The 17,909-nt window shown below is 33.9% G+C and overlaps 2 protein-coding genes and 1 long non-coding RNA gene across 3 annotated transcripts; 2 read left to right on the forward strand and 1 right to left on the reverse strand.

The window, feature by feature from the left end:
* Positions 1 to 220: 220 nt before the first annotated feature.
* Positions 221 to 3,996, forward strand: LOC132311535 (uncharacterized). Its single transcript, XR_009483039.1, has 4 exons — positions 221 to 510; positions 3,320 to 3,473; positions 3,562 to 3,630; positions 3,794 to 3,996. It is a non-coding gene; the product is annotated as an uncharacterized LOC132311535 (long non-coding RNA).
* A 4-nt stretch (positions 3,997 to 4,000) lies between these two features.
* Positions 4,001 to 14,884, forward strand: LOC132314111 (uncharacterized protein At2g29880-like). The gene is made up of 3 exons (XM_059813011.1): positions 4,001 to 4,136; positions 9,739 to 10,197; positions 14,537 to 14,884. The coding sequence occupies exons 1-3, from the start codon at positions 4,095 to 4,097 to the stop codon at positions 14,882 to 14,884; spliced, it is 849 nt and encodes a 282-aa protein (XP_059668994.1). The 5' UTR covers positions 4,001 to 4,094.
* Positions 14,885 to 16,203: 1,319 nt separating this feature from the next.
* Positions 16,204 to 17,463, reverse strand: LOC132314113 (protein ALP1-like). The gene is made up of 2 exons (XM_059813012.1): positions 16,731 to 17,463; positions 16,204 to 16,649 (listed from the first exon to the last, which is right to left on the reverse strand). The coding sequence occupies exons 1-2, from the start codon at positions 17,461 to 17,463 to the stop codon at positions 16,204 to 16,206; spliced, it is 1,179 nt and encodes a 392-aa protein (XP_059668995.1).
* Between the last annotated feature and the right edge of the window lie 446 nt (positions 17,464 to 17,909).

Below are 17,909 nucleotides of genomic sequence, written 5' to 3' on the forward strand. Positions count from 1 at the left end.
AACTTAAATATATTCATTTCAGATATTCAAACCATTTTAACTTATTTTATCACTAATTAGTGCTATTCCAACCATCTCCCAATCATGTTTAATTCTATCATTTTTAGTTTTATAGGCATTCATCTCAAATTTACTATTGTTGCCAAAAGCCATTCTATATATTATGACATTGTTTTTAGTTGATGGGACTTGCGGGAAGATAAGTTTAAATAAAATTGAATATACTGATAATTTATGGTATCAAGTATTGGGTAAATCAAGAAACAATATTTATATAAAGTGTGCGTCATAAATGAAAATTAGAAATACCAAACACCCTCTAAATTAAAGAAACATATATAAAAATAAGGAAAATAAATTTGTCATATAATATATACTCCTGCGAAAGAAAAGAAGAGTAAAAAAAAAAAAACTACCACCACAGCCGCCGCCACCGGCTTTCGGATGCAACCGCCCTCCGCCGTCCCCCGTCGTACCACCATTACTGTTTCATCCTGTTTGTCATCTCAGGTATTCTTCTACTTCTTGCCTAATCATAACCAAAGGCGGTCTCTCTCTCTCTTCATTTGCGTGATTTATTGATTCATAAATAACTTGTTTGAGTAACTGGTTTTGAATAATTAAAGATCTGTCCCCAATTCCCTTTACCTTTTTGCTTGGATAACAAAGCCCTGTTTGGTTCCTGGGAAAATTTAAATCATAGTATATTCTCACTTGAGAAGAGCCTATTAAAATGGGTTGCCTTAGTGGAATAGAGTTATAACCATAAAACCTTTGTTTTCACCCGTTATTATCAGCAACCAGACGAGGGTAATGTAGATACAGTACTATAACTGTTTGATTTATTTATTTAATTATTAGAACCTGAATTAAGATGCATTTCCTTTATCTGATTGATTTGGATATTTTGTTTGATTGTTTAGTACCTTTAATAACGAAATAAGAAGTGGTGTAACAATTAAAATTTTGTTCCAAGGAAGTAAAATGTTGTTCCTTTGTGATTTTGACTTACATTTTTGAAGTTAAACTTGTTCTTGATGTACCTGTGATAATAAACTAGTTTGAATTGGGAGAAAACTCAAATAAACAGCAATGCTACCGATTGGTAAAAGCCCTTGTATAAGGGGACATTTCCCAGTTCTGGTCCCGCCAGAGCAGAATCCTATGAGTTAAAGACTCAAGATAGACCTAACTTTGATATTTTGAAGTGACTGCTTGGAGTTTTGAACTTGTGCCAGTGATAAAAGTTGTTTTTATACTTGGTATACTATCGAGTTATGTAGAATAGTAATCTCCTAGTAAAACTTGAGAGTGACCAAGTTTTTATTGATTAATCTTCATCTACAATCCTTCTCGTTGAAGGTGTAGGCTGCAAGATAATATTTTTTTAATATCTTTTATATTTCTTCCTTCCTCGAAACGATATATGCATGCCTTTAATCACAATCGAGCTAGATCTACCCTCCAAATCTCGACATTCACAAGATTTGAGCTACGAAGCACATATACGGATACGGCACACGGATACGACACGATAGGTACACGATACAGTAGTGACATGTCAAAAAATAATAATATAATATATTATTATATGTATAAAAATAATCATGAATGAAATCACTAATTTGGAGCTTAGAACTACATGTTTGGTTTTTGTTTTTAATTTTATATTATTATTTTTAATTAGCCCACATTATATGTTAAACTGCATCGAATCCCATTCGTCTAAGAAAAATAATTACAACATCTCCCGTCGTGTCTTGAAAGTATCTCAGTTGTGTCCCATCCGTTTCCAATTTCAGGACACTTCTAACTGTGTTCGACATGTGTCAGACTGTGTCCCGCACACGTCTGATGCCACCACAACACCCCTATGCGAAATGTCCATGCTTCCCAGTCTTTGAGCCCCAAAGTCTTAAATTAAAATATTCCGGTACACAATTTTTATTTTTTATTTTATGTTATTTATCTCAAGTAAAAATAGTGTTTAACATGTATCAGAAACTTTGGTTGGTTAATATTTACACAGATCTTGTTTCTCTTGTGTATCACATTGATATGCTAGACCATTCTTAACGTGTTTTATTTGGTACCATTTCATTCGTGGCTATAAATTTAAGTTAAAAGCATAAACTAGCAAGCTTTTACTGCATGTAACGACTAATAGTTCAATGTATCGGTCAATTTTCATATTAAATTACATTAAATCACCAAATATCCATCAAAATCCTTCATTAAAAGCATTTATTTATTGGATTATAGATTTAAAGTTGCATATTGGTGCATTATAGGTCAAGTTGTGTGGGGTTGAGAAAATTTTTATGATTGTGATGGCCGCAGTTGGTACCTTACTCATGCTATACCCTGTTGCATCGAGGATTCGAAGCCTTGCTTCAAGTAGTCACATATAGAGACTTAATCCTATATTGACCATGAACTTAATGCTATTTTGGCCATGGATAAGACAAATCCATAAACCAGTATTACAGCCATGGTTTGGAAATTTAGAATGGTCAAAATACCCTTTACTCCTAAAATCCTATAGAAGATTATAAAATTATTCCAATAGCATGTTATTCTAGAAGGTAAATAAATTAACACTTGCTTCGGTAAAGATCATTACTCTTGTGAATTTCATCAGGGCAAATAGGACGGCCCACAATAATATTATTGGCTGGCAATACTGTTATGCTAGCTTCATTTTTATATCTTGGATAGTGGTGGTTGTTACAAGTCTTTGAAGTTGGTATAAACTTTTTGGTGATTGTCTGGTGGCGGCGGCAATGGTGTCATGGTGGAAGAGGTTGATGCTGGTGATAGTGTTGATGTTTATTGAGGGTATTGAAAATGGATAGAAAGGTCATCATGGTGGTAGTAGTGGGAATGGTGGGTGGTCTTGGTACATGTGTTGGTGGCAGATGTGGGTTGGTGTGGGAGGTTGGGCTGCGGCTATAACAAAAGCAGTGGTCATGTTGCTCCAAGTGGTAGTGACAATTACTATTTTGGGCTGGGATGCTTGGCCATCAGGACATGCTAATGATATCTCTCACTGCAATCTTTTTTCTTATTCATTGTATAACTAGTAGTCGTATTTAGGTAAAATTTTGATTCCAAACCAAAGACAGCAGCCGAAACGCAAGCATTTGTATTTAGGGCTCAAATCCCACCCCTAACCACTTGCAATTCCTTGAACCAAACACAACTTTGGGCGAAAATTAACTAGAATATCAAATACTCTGTCCATTTGTTTCTTTTATTTTCTTTGTTTTCTTCCTTTTCTTTTTTTCCTTTTATCTTATTGTCCATGTTTGAAGTGCAGTGGGTCAAGCTCTAATTGGTTTACAAGATGCTTGGGGGTTAGCAAGGGGCTTGTGCTGCTAGGAGAACCAAACATGCCTTGAAAGATGAGCCCCTGTGCCTAACAGGGTACATTAAAGGAGTGGAATAGATCTACTATCGAGGAAGTGAAGTTGGTAATTTCTAAACTAAAGCATCTGATGCTGAACTCCCTTCATTTTTGGTTTTTAGGGTCACTCCCTAATTCTTCAAATTCTCTTGTAGATTTTATAGGTCAAATGGATTTTTTGGCAGGACTTTAACTTTAGGCTTTGATACCTTGTTTGCACATGGGTAACACCTCCTCTTCTTTTAATATACCTTTACTAATGGAAAGAGCATGTTTTTTTAAGAACAAATATAATTGTGGCCAAAACATTAATCATGATGATAAAACTCTTATCAGATTCTATTGTTGTTGTTGGGGATAAGTTACTGTTTTTGTATGTTTACTCAGGAATGTTTCATACGGTATACCAGACACGGAGTTACAATGCTAAAGAGAAGGTGAAATACATGATATGGACCAATGAAATGGACCACTGTTTCTCCAAGATACTTGTAGAGCATGTAAAAAAGGGAAATCAATTAGATAACACTATAAAGCCTGCAACATATGCAGCCGCACTAGCAATTTGGAACAAAAAATTCGGACTTGAGATGACCTCAAGAATCGGCTGAAGACATGGAGGAAGCAGTATGGGGTTTTGAACGACATTGTTGCTCAAAAGGGATTTACATGGGACGAGGCACAAAAGATGGTTGTTGCGGATGATGCTATTTGGAATGACTACATAAAGGTACAATTGCATGCATTTGACAAAATTCTCTAACTTTTGAGTCCGGCCCTTTCTTAATTCAATCTTATTGGTTTTTATTGAGTTATATGTCTATAACCAATGAATTTAATATTATATTGTTGTAAAGAATCTTGAATAATTCTTGATGCTAACTTAGGTTTCTTGTCTTGTGTATTGCTTTCCTGCTAAAGCTTAATGTTGATTTATATTTTGAGAGCTAATACTGAAGTTCTTGCTTTTCTAAGGACTCGTGGATGGGTATTGATGTGGGTTTTTGTTCCCTTGTCGGGTTTATCAAATCCCCAAATCCAAGGACGGGAATGCGGCTAAATATTTATATTTTTTAGGACCAAATGCAAATAACTCCCCTGAACTATCATTTTATTCTGGCAACCTACAATTTAGACCAAATTACCCCCTAACCGTCAGTTGGGCAATAACTAGAGTATGGCAATGTAGTCCTGTGCGATGCAATGGTGCATATTTTGTATGGTACAACTATTATGCCCCTTTATTGAGCAATATTTTACCAAAATATACCCAGATATGGAACTCTTTCAAATTTTATACGGTCCTCTCCATTAAACCAACAAAAAATTAGGGTGAAAAACCTAAATTAATTTCTTCCCCTTTTTGCCTTTTTGCTGCATATATTCATATATATAGGTGTCTGTAAACACCATCTTTCCAGCTAGAGAAAATAGAAGAGAGAAGCCGGAGTGACGAAGAGGACAGAAGAGGGAGAAGGGGAGGACACAACCAAAGCTGACATTGTTTTTTCTTCATCACTGCTAGCTCTACCCTTCTCTATCTTCTCTACATTTTCATCTTCTTCATGATCATGCCGCTCCTCATTTTTACATCGACACAACACAAGGCCGAATTTGGTTATTTTTCATAAAAATATTCTCTGATTACTGGTCCAATCAAATGGTGGATCTTTCTTGATAGCTTCCAATCAATCTTGAGCGGTGGACAATTTGATCAGCATATATGGATTTCTCATAAAGTCACTGATGCAAGCGACAAGGAGGCCTAAGTTAGTGATGTAGCAAGAGCTTTGACGGGAAGTTGTAGTGTAAGTTGCATTATATGTAGATGATGAAACAGAGGCAAAAGAGAATCGAGAAAGGAAGTGAGGAAGGAAAAAATATTGAGCAGTTCCCTCCAAAGTCTATGCCGATGTGGTACTATCAATTGGAGAGGTGAATTATGGCCGTGCAAAGAGAAGCCATATTGGTGATTGAGTGAAGGATGTTAGTGATGATTTGGAAGTGGATATGCTGACAAATACTCTAGAAGAATAATCGAGGGTTGGATCCTATTTGGCAGGGCAACATTGTGGGTCTTTGACACATTGGTTCTGTCACGACCAATTCCGTTGTGTACATATTGTCTACTTTGCACACTCTATGTACTCACGTTTTTCAAAACGTGTCTACATAGTTAGGAGATGCCCACACGTGTAAGGGCCAACAATCTCTTGGGATCCAGTGTCCTCGCTAGCCTGACCCTCATGGGCTTGTGCAGGCTCCCCCTTTTTCGGCTAGGGATTGGCTCTAATATCATCTGTCACGCCCCAATTTCAATTTCAATGACAACTAGTCCAACATTCTAACCCTTGGCGTGATTATAATTATCTTTCATACATGAACTCACTTAAACCACCGTTCAATTCAATATGTGAATGAATTAACAATAACTGAATAAAGTCAACTCTTACATTTACAAACTCAATGGTTTACAAATTATGATCAATAGTATTGAATACTATTAACAGGGAACACATGTTCATAATTACATTATTTATCGTAAACAAGTTCCTCTAACAAAAATAAAGGAAGTGTGACTAAAATAATCAAGATGATATAATCCACTGAAATGTTATACGAACAATTAATTAACCTCCCCATTATCGTTACTTATACGTGTGTGTGTTCCACTTCCACTTTCCAATTGCGAATTGCAAACGATACACTTCATTTAACTAAATTTGATCCTCAAATACTTCTTTGTAACCTAATAGGAATAATTAATTTATTTTATTTTTAACTTTCCCCCACGTTCTCAATTAAGTACTCAAAACCACTTTTTAGGGTAATAAATTTGCAAATGGACCTAAAGTCACTCTAAATAAATTTATTCCAGTACAATACGAAAATTTACTTCACATGATAATTTCTAGTAATTTTTGAAAATTTTCTAAGATTTATTTCTATTTCCCCTCATTTTTCATGCTTAAATTTATTTAAAATACTTTTAAATGTCAGATGGGCGCGCCACGCGCATGATGCCATGCGTGGGCTGTCTGACGCTACAATCATCCTCTTCTCCCTTTTAAACTTCCAGAGAACCGATCCTTAATTTTTCAGCCATGGGTAACCTTCTGCCAACTCTTTCACCTCATTCCATAATCAAACATCAGATTAACGATATGGTTAATAATCAATTCTTAATTCCCAATCTATTACCCCAAAAATCCAAGAATCATAATGATATTTATGGGACAATTGGGATCTTTCCTGTAGCAGTATATATATATATATATATGCTCATTAGTAAACACCATATTCAGTCTATCTGACTCATGGTTTAATTCTTCTTCTTAAACAATATCTAAATCATCAATTCCTCAGCAACGGATCGGTCATGGGTTCTAGTTCACGACTCATTGTAATCCTATTTTATTCCCAATGCAGCTCAATATATAAGCTACCAATTCTGAACACGTTCCATGTTTATCCATAGGGTCATGTTCCATGTTTATCCCTAGGGTTACATATATAGCATGCTCACATTTTCTCATAACAGTGAGTATATATGTATCTAACATGTATTTTATGTAAACCCATTAAATAGTAAAAATATTTATATATTGTTTTAGTATCCTCCAATACCTCAAATCCAGTTCTCTTTGTATATATACTTGGTTTCATTTTGGTATTGGATGTTCTTGATATTTGTGTGGAATAAAATTGTCCATTTGCATGAATTTTTCACAAGATAACACTAAGGGATTATGTTATGAATGACAAATTATTATGATAATTTTTAGAGAGTCAAATTAAATGTATATATACATGATATGTTTTATATATAACATGTTTTCAGTGTAAGTCCACAATCCATATTCAGCAACACTAATAGCACAGAGGGTAATTTTCTAATCCAAGTAACAACAGTAGATGAAGTAATGAACGTCATTAACTGGCAGTAAGTCTAATACTCCGTTTGGTAGGATGGAAGAAAATTGGATGGAAGAGAGAGAAGAAGAGATGAATGAGACATCCCTAAGGAAGAGATTATGTACTTCCCTCTTTTTGTTTGGTTGGATGGAGGAGAAGAGAATAAGATAATACCTTATTTTGTTTGTTAGGAGAGAATGAAATAGAAATGGCTAATTATAAGGAAAATTTTGTAATATAAAAACAGTTATAATAACATTGTCTTTCTTCCTTCGTGTCTTCTGTACATATTTGGAGGAAAGAAAATTTGTGAATGAGGAAGGATGACTCATCCATCCTTTTTTCTCTTCTCTCCTTGCCTTCTCTCTACCAAATGAAGGAAGTTTATTTCTTCTTTCCTGTCTTCCATCCACCCCTCTTCCTTTCTTCCTACCAAACGGAGCATAAGTTATTTCTAATCAACAGAGTTCTAATTGGGATAATCTAACATATATAACATTATAAATGCTACGGGAGACTATGGTGACTTTTGCATTTATTTTAAACTATTATACATTCAGCAAAAAGGTAAGGAGAGATTCACTTGCCTGAAAATTCCTGAAAAGAATCCCTTTGGCGTTTATCTATATATTTATTACTCTATTTATCCGTCAATTGCCGTTGGGAGTATTTTAATTTTTTTATTACTCTTTTCTTCTCAACTACCCATTTATATATATATATATATATATATAAATGTATGTATGTATAATACATATATTATATAAAAGTCTCTGAGAATTCTTAATTCTATGGAGGGTTTTATCCACCACAAACAAAGACCAAAACATGTGTTGGATTCAAAGCTGGTGTTAAAGAGTAACATTCTGGAGCTACAAAGATGGTTATTAAATCATTAGCAGAAAAAAAAAAAAAAACAAAAAAACAAAAAACAGAAAACAAACCTGCCTTTGAAAATTTTCATGAAAGGACATCAATATAATACATTAATTATATAAAATTCACGGATCCATATAATTAATTGGACGATACTTGCCTACTCACTGGTGAGTGGGGCATTTTTACTTACCACCGATGTGGTACAAAAATAAGGTGACAGGTGTTTCTCCAATTTAAATAAATGAAAATAAAAGTTTTAAAAGCGTATTTAGGTTAACCCAATGACAAACTAAATCCAAATTAAATCCTAATTCTCTGTTCCTCCCCCCCCCTCTCTCGCTCTCTCTCTCTCTCTCTCTCTCTCATGCTGTTATTATATCTATCTTTCACTTTAATCCTTTTCCCATACTGTGTTATATATCTATCTTCTCATCCCTAACTTCTACCCATCTTTTTCTATATTCTCTGCACTCAATGGACAGAAATGTACTTTGGACCGTGTAAGTACAGAGGGATGAAGGGCAAACTCAACAATACACTGTCTGCAACCACAAAATCTATTTTCTATTTTTTGAAACCTAGATCAGGCCAGAGTGCAAGACCCATTTGTTCTTTATATCTCCTTCTTATCTTACTTTCTCTCTCTAAAATCAAATAAAACCATTTGAAGATTAATGACCAGTGATTGCCCATATTAGCATTAATTCAGTGTTTTAGAAAGAGACAAAACTAAATGATTGATGAAGATATTTTCAAGAGATTTTGTATGATTGGTAATGCTATTTTTCGTGATGGACACTTCTGGATTTATAACCGTGGCAAAATTGCCCGGAAATGTGGAGGTGGTCGGAAATAATAAAAGTTTGGGTCTTTTGAGGTGGTTCTTCGTCTAGGGCTTGGGGAGGGGGAAGAGAATTACGGATTTAAATTTGGATCCGTATTGTTATTGTGTATAACCCGGTATCCTTTCAAATATTTTATTTAAATTGCAGAGACACGTGTCACCTCATTTTTATGCCACGTCGGTGGTAAGAACTTCCTACTCACTGGTGAGTAAGCAAGTATTGTCCTAATTAATTTATATAAAAGTCCCAATTGCCGTTGGGAGTGACTTATGTATAATTAATGTATTTTATATATATGGGTAGTTGGGAAGATAAGAGTTTCAAAAAATTTAAAATACTCCCAACAGCAATTGACGGATAAGTAGAGTTCTAATATATATATATAAAAAGAAATTCAAATTTTGAAGTGGGAAACGTGGTGTCTGAAATGCATGTTTGACACATTTAGAAGATTTTTATGTAGCATAGTTTGCTTTCTACTGATTGCCATTGGCTACTCACTATTTTCCCAATATTTCCCAACTAACTAACAATTTAAGTCTCCCATTGGCACTGTGTCATACTGAAAGTTCTGATTTGTTGTTTTGATCAAATTGTGTTAGTCATAAAATTTAAATGTTGATTATATTTATTTGGTATATAATATTGTGCACCCAATAGGCATATACTCATGCAAATTTTTTTCGTGTGAAGTCAATAAAAAATTATGAAGAATTGTGTATTATTTTCGGCAATGATCAAGGTCTAGTGACTTCTGATATTGGTGCCGAAGCTGATATTGCTTTGGTGTCTGACAACGAGGGTATGGAGACTGCAATTGTGTCTGTAACTCAGAATGATGACAAGCAGGCAAAAAATTTGAGATGGACAGAAGAAATGGATCGTTGCCTTGGTAAAGTTCTAGTTAAAGAAGTTCAAAAGGGGCATAAAGTGGATAATGTTATACAGACTGAGGCATACAACACAGCTGTTGCAGCGTTAAACAAAATGTTCAGGCCTGATATAACCAAAGACCATATTAAGAATCGGCTTAAAACATGGAAGAAACAGTACGTGATTTTGAAGGAACTCCTTTCTCATACTGGATTCAGATGGGATGAAACACAAAATAAGATGATTGGCGATGATTCAGACTGGAATGACTACATCAAGGTATGTAACTTGTTATGTTTCGTCTTTTTTTTTTTTTTTTAATAACTTTAAGAGTTTAAATACCAAAATAAAAATAAATTTGGCTCATTTTTTTATTTTTATTTCTTCATACTATCAACACACAACTTTATCATATAAATTATGCTGTTGTATACTTGATATTTTACAGGGAATAATTTCTAAGATTGTCATTTTTCCAATTAACCAACTAGGTTCCATCGATTGACTAATATTCTCTAATCTTTACTAATTAGTGATATTATGCATTTTATTGTGTACTATTTACCATAACAATGTTTCATTTACATTTCAAATTCATTAGATTCCGGATTTCCTGTGCAAAACATCACATAATTAAAATAGAGGTCATAGAATGCCTATAATTTAGTATAAAATCCTCTATGACTTGAGAAGTAATTGCAAAAGGGACAATACTTGGGTCCAACCTAAGTTGGTTGAAGTTCATCTAATCTGGCTACGTGGACAAGACACGTGTCAAAAAAAATAAAAATAAAATTAAGTTGGGTATTATCCAACTATTCGGGTTTGACCCGTTACTAAAACATTTTTAAAGGGACCAAAATATCCCTATCTTCTACCTCTTCATTCTCTCTCCAATCTGCGCCTCCTTCCTCCTCTGACCTGTAGCCGCAACTATGCTCAAAAGCCTAATCTTCATATATAGACACACACATACACACAGCTGTACGCACACAGGCAGGCATATATAGCACCGAGAGAAGAGAAGAACCCAGAATTTGTTCATACCCTAATTTTCTCTGGATTGAATTCAGAAACCCTATTTTTTTTTTAATTCAGGCTTTGTTCCATTCTCTGCAACATCAATAATTCCATCAAACACACTGAAGCCAATTTCGCACCCAAACACAACCAACACCAATTACCACCACTGCTCACCCACCAAACACAACCTCATCACCAATTATAAACAAGACCAAATTAATCCAAGATCGTACCCAAATCAACGTTCCTGTTCGCCCAAATCAGAGCTCACCTTCACCCAAATTAGAGCTCCTCTGCCAATTACAAACCCAAACACAACCATATCACTAATTACCGCCAATAACTCCCTCATTGAAGGGATACCCATCACCGCCGCGGCGGATAGCACCTTGGGTCAGCGACTTCATTGGGCCGGTGATGTCAACGGCTTTGATATGATTTTCGGTATACTCGACAAAAAACTCTACCGACTCACCTTCCACAAGACTGAAAAAGCCCCCATCTCGGATCGAGGACCTGTAGACCACGAGATCGTCGTTGCCAACACTCGGAGCGATGAACCCAAAACCAGTCACATGATTGAATCGCTTCACAGTTTGTTCATCCCTTGCCCTTACGGTTCTTCCCTCTCCTTCACCTTGCTTAGCCAACAGCCCTGGAGGGGTTTCCTTCACAACACACTCAGATTCCACTGAATTAGACAAGCCACCAGTAGAGAGAGAAAGAAGAGGGAGAAGATAAGGGATATTTTGGTCCCTTTAAAAATGTTAGTAACGGGTCAAACCCAAATAGTTGGGTAATACCCAACTTAATTTTAATTTTATTTTTGGACACGTGTCTTACATTGATTGGTCCACGTAATCAGGTTGGATGAATTTCATCCAACTGTGTCGGACCCAAGTATTGTCCTTGCAAAAGGGACAAGCCACGTGGGGAGCATTATCATTAACTTTTACCTTCCTACTTTCTGGTAGATCCATGTGATGACAATGGTACTGCTCAATTAGGTCAGCTGCTCTGCCTCTACAATATGGGATGGAACAGGATTTCCATAGTGAGTAGGGTTGGGAAAGGGATTGAAATTGTCAACATGATCAAGGTTTATGATAGATTAGAAGTTTGGTTGTACCACCTCACTCTATCCCAGTTAAAGTTGCAAATGAAATAAGCTGTTTGCGACAAACTTGGCCTGGCTTGGCAATGTGCTCAATTAAACTCGGTTCACTTAATGAACACTCTGCGACAAGCCCAATCCCATCTTTAAGGGTATTCTCACTAACAAGCTGAGCTTGAACAGAATGAGCTTGACTTGTCTAGGTTCATGAATATGGGCAAAACTCATCTTTTTCCTTGTCAGAGTTTTGCTCAACTCAATTTCTTACACGTCTATGTTTTGCAAAATGTTGGATATAATAAAAACGATTTTAATAAATTAAACTTGTGGTTTTCTCTTTCTTTATACTATCTCTGCCTCGCCTTTGAACTTCCTCTACCTTCACATCGTCTTCCAGTTCTTGTTTTTATGGAAAACACAAAAACATTTCTTTACTGTAATTTGCTTTTTACTTCTCTCATGCCATAACAACTTTAGATATATTTTTATTTCTTGTTCCATATACCATGACAAATTTGGATAAGAGCAAAAAATATTATCTCAGACAAGCTCACCAAGAAACTCTCCTTGTTGAGAAAGAAGTCATCAAAAGCGAAAAGGTAAGATGAGCAATTTGAGATATCTATTGGGAATAACCAACAGAACAATTAGGTTCTCTTTTTTCTTGTTTTCTACTTTTCGTTTCCTTCTTGTTTGATATAGTTTTAAAGTGTTAAAACATAAAATCTGAAATATGCATTTTTGATAATTAGTTTTGAAAAAAAAAAAAATTCATGTTTTCAAGAAACTCTAAAAGAAGATTTCCGTGGGTTACTGAGAACTTTGAAATTTCAATCTTGAGAACCCAAGTTTTGGAGTCATTCAATAAAACTTAATCTTAAAGATTGAAAGTGTCGGATTAGTAGCGTGATTAGTTCATGACATGGAAACTTCACAAAATTTGCACTCAATAATAGCTAATAATAACACTAAGTATCAAAAAGAATCTAACTAGTTCTCATACCCCCGGAATTTTATAAAATTAAAAGACATCAAAACCATTAAACTGTGCTATTTATCATTTTATAATAATTTATTCTATTACCAAAAATGAAATCAATCCTTCCTGTCAACATAGCACAATTTCATAAATGCCATATTACTTGGTCTGTAAGTCCAATCACCAATATTTGTAATTTTGTACCTTTAATGTTCCAGGCATTATTGGATAGAGTTTGATTGGCTTCAATTGCATATCACTTCATGGAGGGCAATGAATTTTCAAGATGCAAAAATGCTCTACTAGCAGTAGCAGCTCATAAAAATAGAACAGGATCAGAGTATAATATTGAGTCATTAGCACAAGTATTTTCAAGGGATCTCATGAAGTGATTCTAATAGAAAATGGTTCTTTAGATATATAGATATATGGATATTCAAACCAAGAACACAAAAAATAATTACTTACATAGAAGAGCTTTACACATCTGTGCCCTAGATCTTAATAGATCCGAACAAATCTGAAGGCTAAACAGACAGAAGGATGGGGAACGAGAGAGTGGCACTTGTGTAACGTCTTCACCAGCATTTGGTATCATCTTTAAAAATTATGTCAAAATATGACAGCATTTTTGCATTCATATCCAAATATTGCTGGAAAGACAATAAATATTTAGTACTAGCCTGCGGCGCATGCCATCAAGAACTAGCCCCTCTTTTTTTCTCATTCTTGTACTTTGATTCTTTTTATACCATTATGGTTATTGTTTGCAAAGTAGCGCAATTCTTTTATTTAAAAGCATATGTATTTGTAGTTAGGACACTGGATTAAGTTGAATGAGAAAATGAGATTCATGAAGCAGACTTGAAAAATCTTGGACAAGGTTTTGTTGGTAGTTACATATATCCCATGAGAGTAACTTTTATATTTTCTTGTCGAGTTGTGCTTGTGCATATTGCACTGCTATAAAAAATAAAAAATAAAATAAAGGAGGAAAAATAGTAAGGTAACAACAGTCCGTTTGATATCATTTTTTTGGTTCACTTGGTAAAATGATCCTTTGACTCAATCAATTAGACTTCTGGAATTTAAGTTTGAAATTTAAATTCTAAAATTTGAATGCATGTCAAATATTACTTAAACAAAGACAAAAACAAAAAAATGGAAGAAGAAGAAGAAGAAGAAAGAAAAGAAAAGAAAAACAGCAGCGGTTCGGTTGAATATTGCACAAATTTAGTAATGTTTGACTCATAAAATTAAGGTTTTTTGAATGATGGAGCTCTCAATGGATGAATTCATCGTTCATCATTTTTATTTTATATGTTATTTATTCGTTTGTTGTTGTATACACTCTTTTCTAAATCTGAGATTTGAAGACACAATTTTCCAAAAAAGAATCAAGTTTAGATTCAATATATTTCTTTCCTCAATTTGAGTCTGATTATTCGACATTTTAAATTGGAAGCTCTTTATACTCTAAAGAAATCGTATTTTCATCTCAGACACACCATGAGGCCCATCTTTTTCGAGGAAGGGTTGTTGAGAACTATGATCATTTGTGCATTATCTTTGGCAACCATTATGCAAATGCTAGCAATTCAAGAACTGCTGATGATGTAGTCCACACCTTGGCCTGTGATTCTGAGGGTGTGGAAGCTATTAAGGGCCCGTTTGGCATGCGTTTTAATTTAGGCGTTTTGTTTTTTGCTAAAACAGAAATAGCGTTTTTACTATTAGAGTGTTTTGGCAAAAATCGGAAGCACGTTTGGGAACGATGTTTTGCTGTAGAAATGTCGGAAACAAAAATATGCAAAACACGTTTGGTAAGTCATGCGTTTCAAGAATTTTAAAAACAAAACATGTTTGGTAACTCCAACTGTTGTAAACAAAATAAAACAGAAATAAAAAATATGTTTGGTTATCATTGTTTTTAATTTATTTTTATAAATTTTAAATTTATTTATAAATTTATTTCTATATAAATAGTCTATATATTTTTAATAAATTTATTGAAATTTGAACACACAAACATATATATATATATATAACCAAAGTGTAATTACAGAAGCAACTGCTTTAGCGAAAATGTAGAATGTTAGTTCTAATAATTGAACAAATAATTTCAACCATTTTGCATGTTATCTTGATCTGAAACTGCACTTCAAGTTATTTGAAATTTCTTAGTATAGTTTGTTCCTTTGGTGATGATTGTCCATAGGTTTGTATTTCATTCATTTTGCTCATTTTTCGCATTAGCGAAAGAAGAAAAAAAAATACAACACAGCTCTGATAATAATTTTCGACTCTTGTAAGTCTGCACTGGTGGGAATTTAACTCCAAAATACAGATTTTTGCCTTCTCTTTTGTAAAAAAATGTAAACCCCCACCAAATTATATATATATTAATTTTTGCAATAACCTATTTACAAGTTATTTGCAATAACTTACTTCAAATTTATTATCATTATACCTGTATAGTCCAATTCAATATTAAAAATAAATAATCTCTAGTCACATTTTATTATACTACATGAGAGTCAACATTTGTAAAAAAATTAGCAATAACCTATTTACAAGTTCTTTGCAATAACCTACTTCAATTTTATTATCATTATACCTGTATAGTCCAACTCAATATTAAAAATAAATAATCTCTAGTCACATTTTATTATACTACATGAGAGTCAACATTTGTAAAAAAAATTTGCAATAACCTATTTACAAGTTATTTGCAATAACCTGCTTCATTTTGATTATCCTGATACCTGTATAGTCCAACACAACATTAAAATAAAAACAAACTCAATTGAAAGCATAATTGAAATAGAGTGTATAACATTTACAAGTCCTGAAATATTCAACCAACAAATTAAACACGTTTAAGTTGTACATAAAATGTTTGGAACAAAGCATTAACAATACGTAGTTGTCACTAAAAATTAATAAGAAGTTCATAAAGTGGATAACAATGGCAACGACACATCATCTTCATAACAGCACATGTGGCCTTCAAGAGAGCATCAACACACTTCATATCTGCACTAATAGCATTTAAGTTGAATTATATATCTGCAAAAAATATTTATATTACATATATATATTGCAAGCTCACAATAGCAACAAGTATATTACATATAAAAGAAAAAATATACCATCACCTTCAGAAGGATCAAGAATGCTGAAGAGAATTCCAAATCTGATCAGCAATAGTATTACGCAATTGATCCATTTCTCGAAGCTGAGCCGAAGGCACATGCTCAGCAATCTCATCATCTTCACCATCACTTTGAGGATGATCATTACCATCAAATATGTCATCAGGCTGATGCTGATTTTTGATAAAATTATGTAATGTGCAACAAGCCATTACAATCAATACTTGTGTTGAAAACTTATAAGGAGACATTGCCCTCAAAATAGCGAATCTCATCTTCAATAACCCAAAGCATCGCTCAATTATATTTCTCAAAGATGAATGCCTATGATTGAACACTTCCTCCCGACCACGAGGTTGTCTAGTCCTACGGTATTCCTGAAAGTGATAAGTATGACCTCGAAATGGGGCCAAATAACTAGGCTTATTGGCATACTCTGAGTCCACCAAATAATACTTACCTGCCATGTTTAGAATACATAAATATATATACAGTATGATAAACTAACCATATATAAAGTGAATTTATAAAAAAATATTACCTGCTGGTGGAGCTGGAAAGTTCATTGCCTCATTTTCAGTACACTCATTTAGGATTCTCGAATCATTAGCTGAGCCTTCCCACCCAGCTAGCACATATGTGAACCTCATGTCAAAGTCACATACAGCCATTACATTTTGTGTGGTATAACCCTTTCTACCACGAAATGGAAGTTGTGTACTTGCTGGCAGAGTTGCAGGAATGTGGGTTCCATCTATAGCTCCCACACAATGCCTGAAGTAAGGGTAAAACCTAGAAGACTCTCTAATCTTATTCGGAATCACAGAAAAATTAGGAGGGGTAATGATATGGGTGCCCAACTGACATACTGCATGCAACACGGCATGGAAGTGTCTAGAAATTGTTTCAGTGGAGTGTTGAAATCTCTCTGCTAAAACACGATTCCTTTGATTATGAGATAAAGTGAGCAAAAAGATTGCCACTTGTTCATAAACAGTTAAAAATTTAGAATCCTTCAGCCCTATACCTTTCAGGGTACTACACAATATTCTAAAAACTTCAGGGTACATCCTAAAATTTTCATAGCATCTTTCTCTATGGCCGTTTAAAATCTCCATAACATATGTTTCCCCTTGTAAAATGGAATCCCTACAACGCTTCTTTTGATAGAAGTTCTGCTCTTCTAAAAGAGCAGCAAATATTAAGACACTCTCATTATCCTCCTCATCGTCAGATAATTGAATTATTCTTCTTATATTGTTCCACACATCCATTGCCCTATTTAAAGATTTAATACAAGCAAAGCATTTAAATTAATAAGCAAATCAATTAAATAATAAACAAAGCATTTAAATTAATAAGCAAATCAATTAAATAATAAACAAAACATTTAAATAATAAAACAAACATTTAAATAATGGTATTAAAGTATTTGAGTACTAACAGGCATCCAAGAAATAAAAGTATTTAAGTTATTATAGCCATCCAAATGTGAGATAATAAAAGTATTTAAGTTATTACAGCAATCCAGATGTGAGATAATAAAAATATTTCAGTTATTACATTAATCCAAATGTGAGATAATAAAAGTATTTAAGTTATTACAGTTATCCAAATGTGAGATAATAAAAATATTTAAGTTATTACAGTCATCCAAATGTGAGATAATAAAAGTATTTAAGTTATTACAGTCATCCAAATGTGAGATAGTAATAAGTTA

This window comes from Cornus florida, unplaced genomic scaffold (assembly GCF_030987335.1).
Source record: "Cornus florida cultivar Cherokee Brave unplaced genomic scaffold, ASM3098733v1 CherokeeBrave_3.0.0_Hap2_Chr06, whole genome shotgun sequence".
In the NCBI taxonomy this organism is placed as follows: Eukaryota; Viridiplantae; Streptophyta; class Magnoliopsida; order Cornales; family Cornaceae; genus Cornus; species Cornus florida.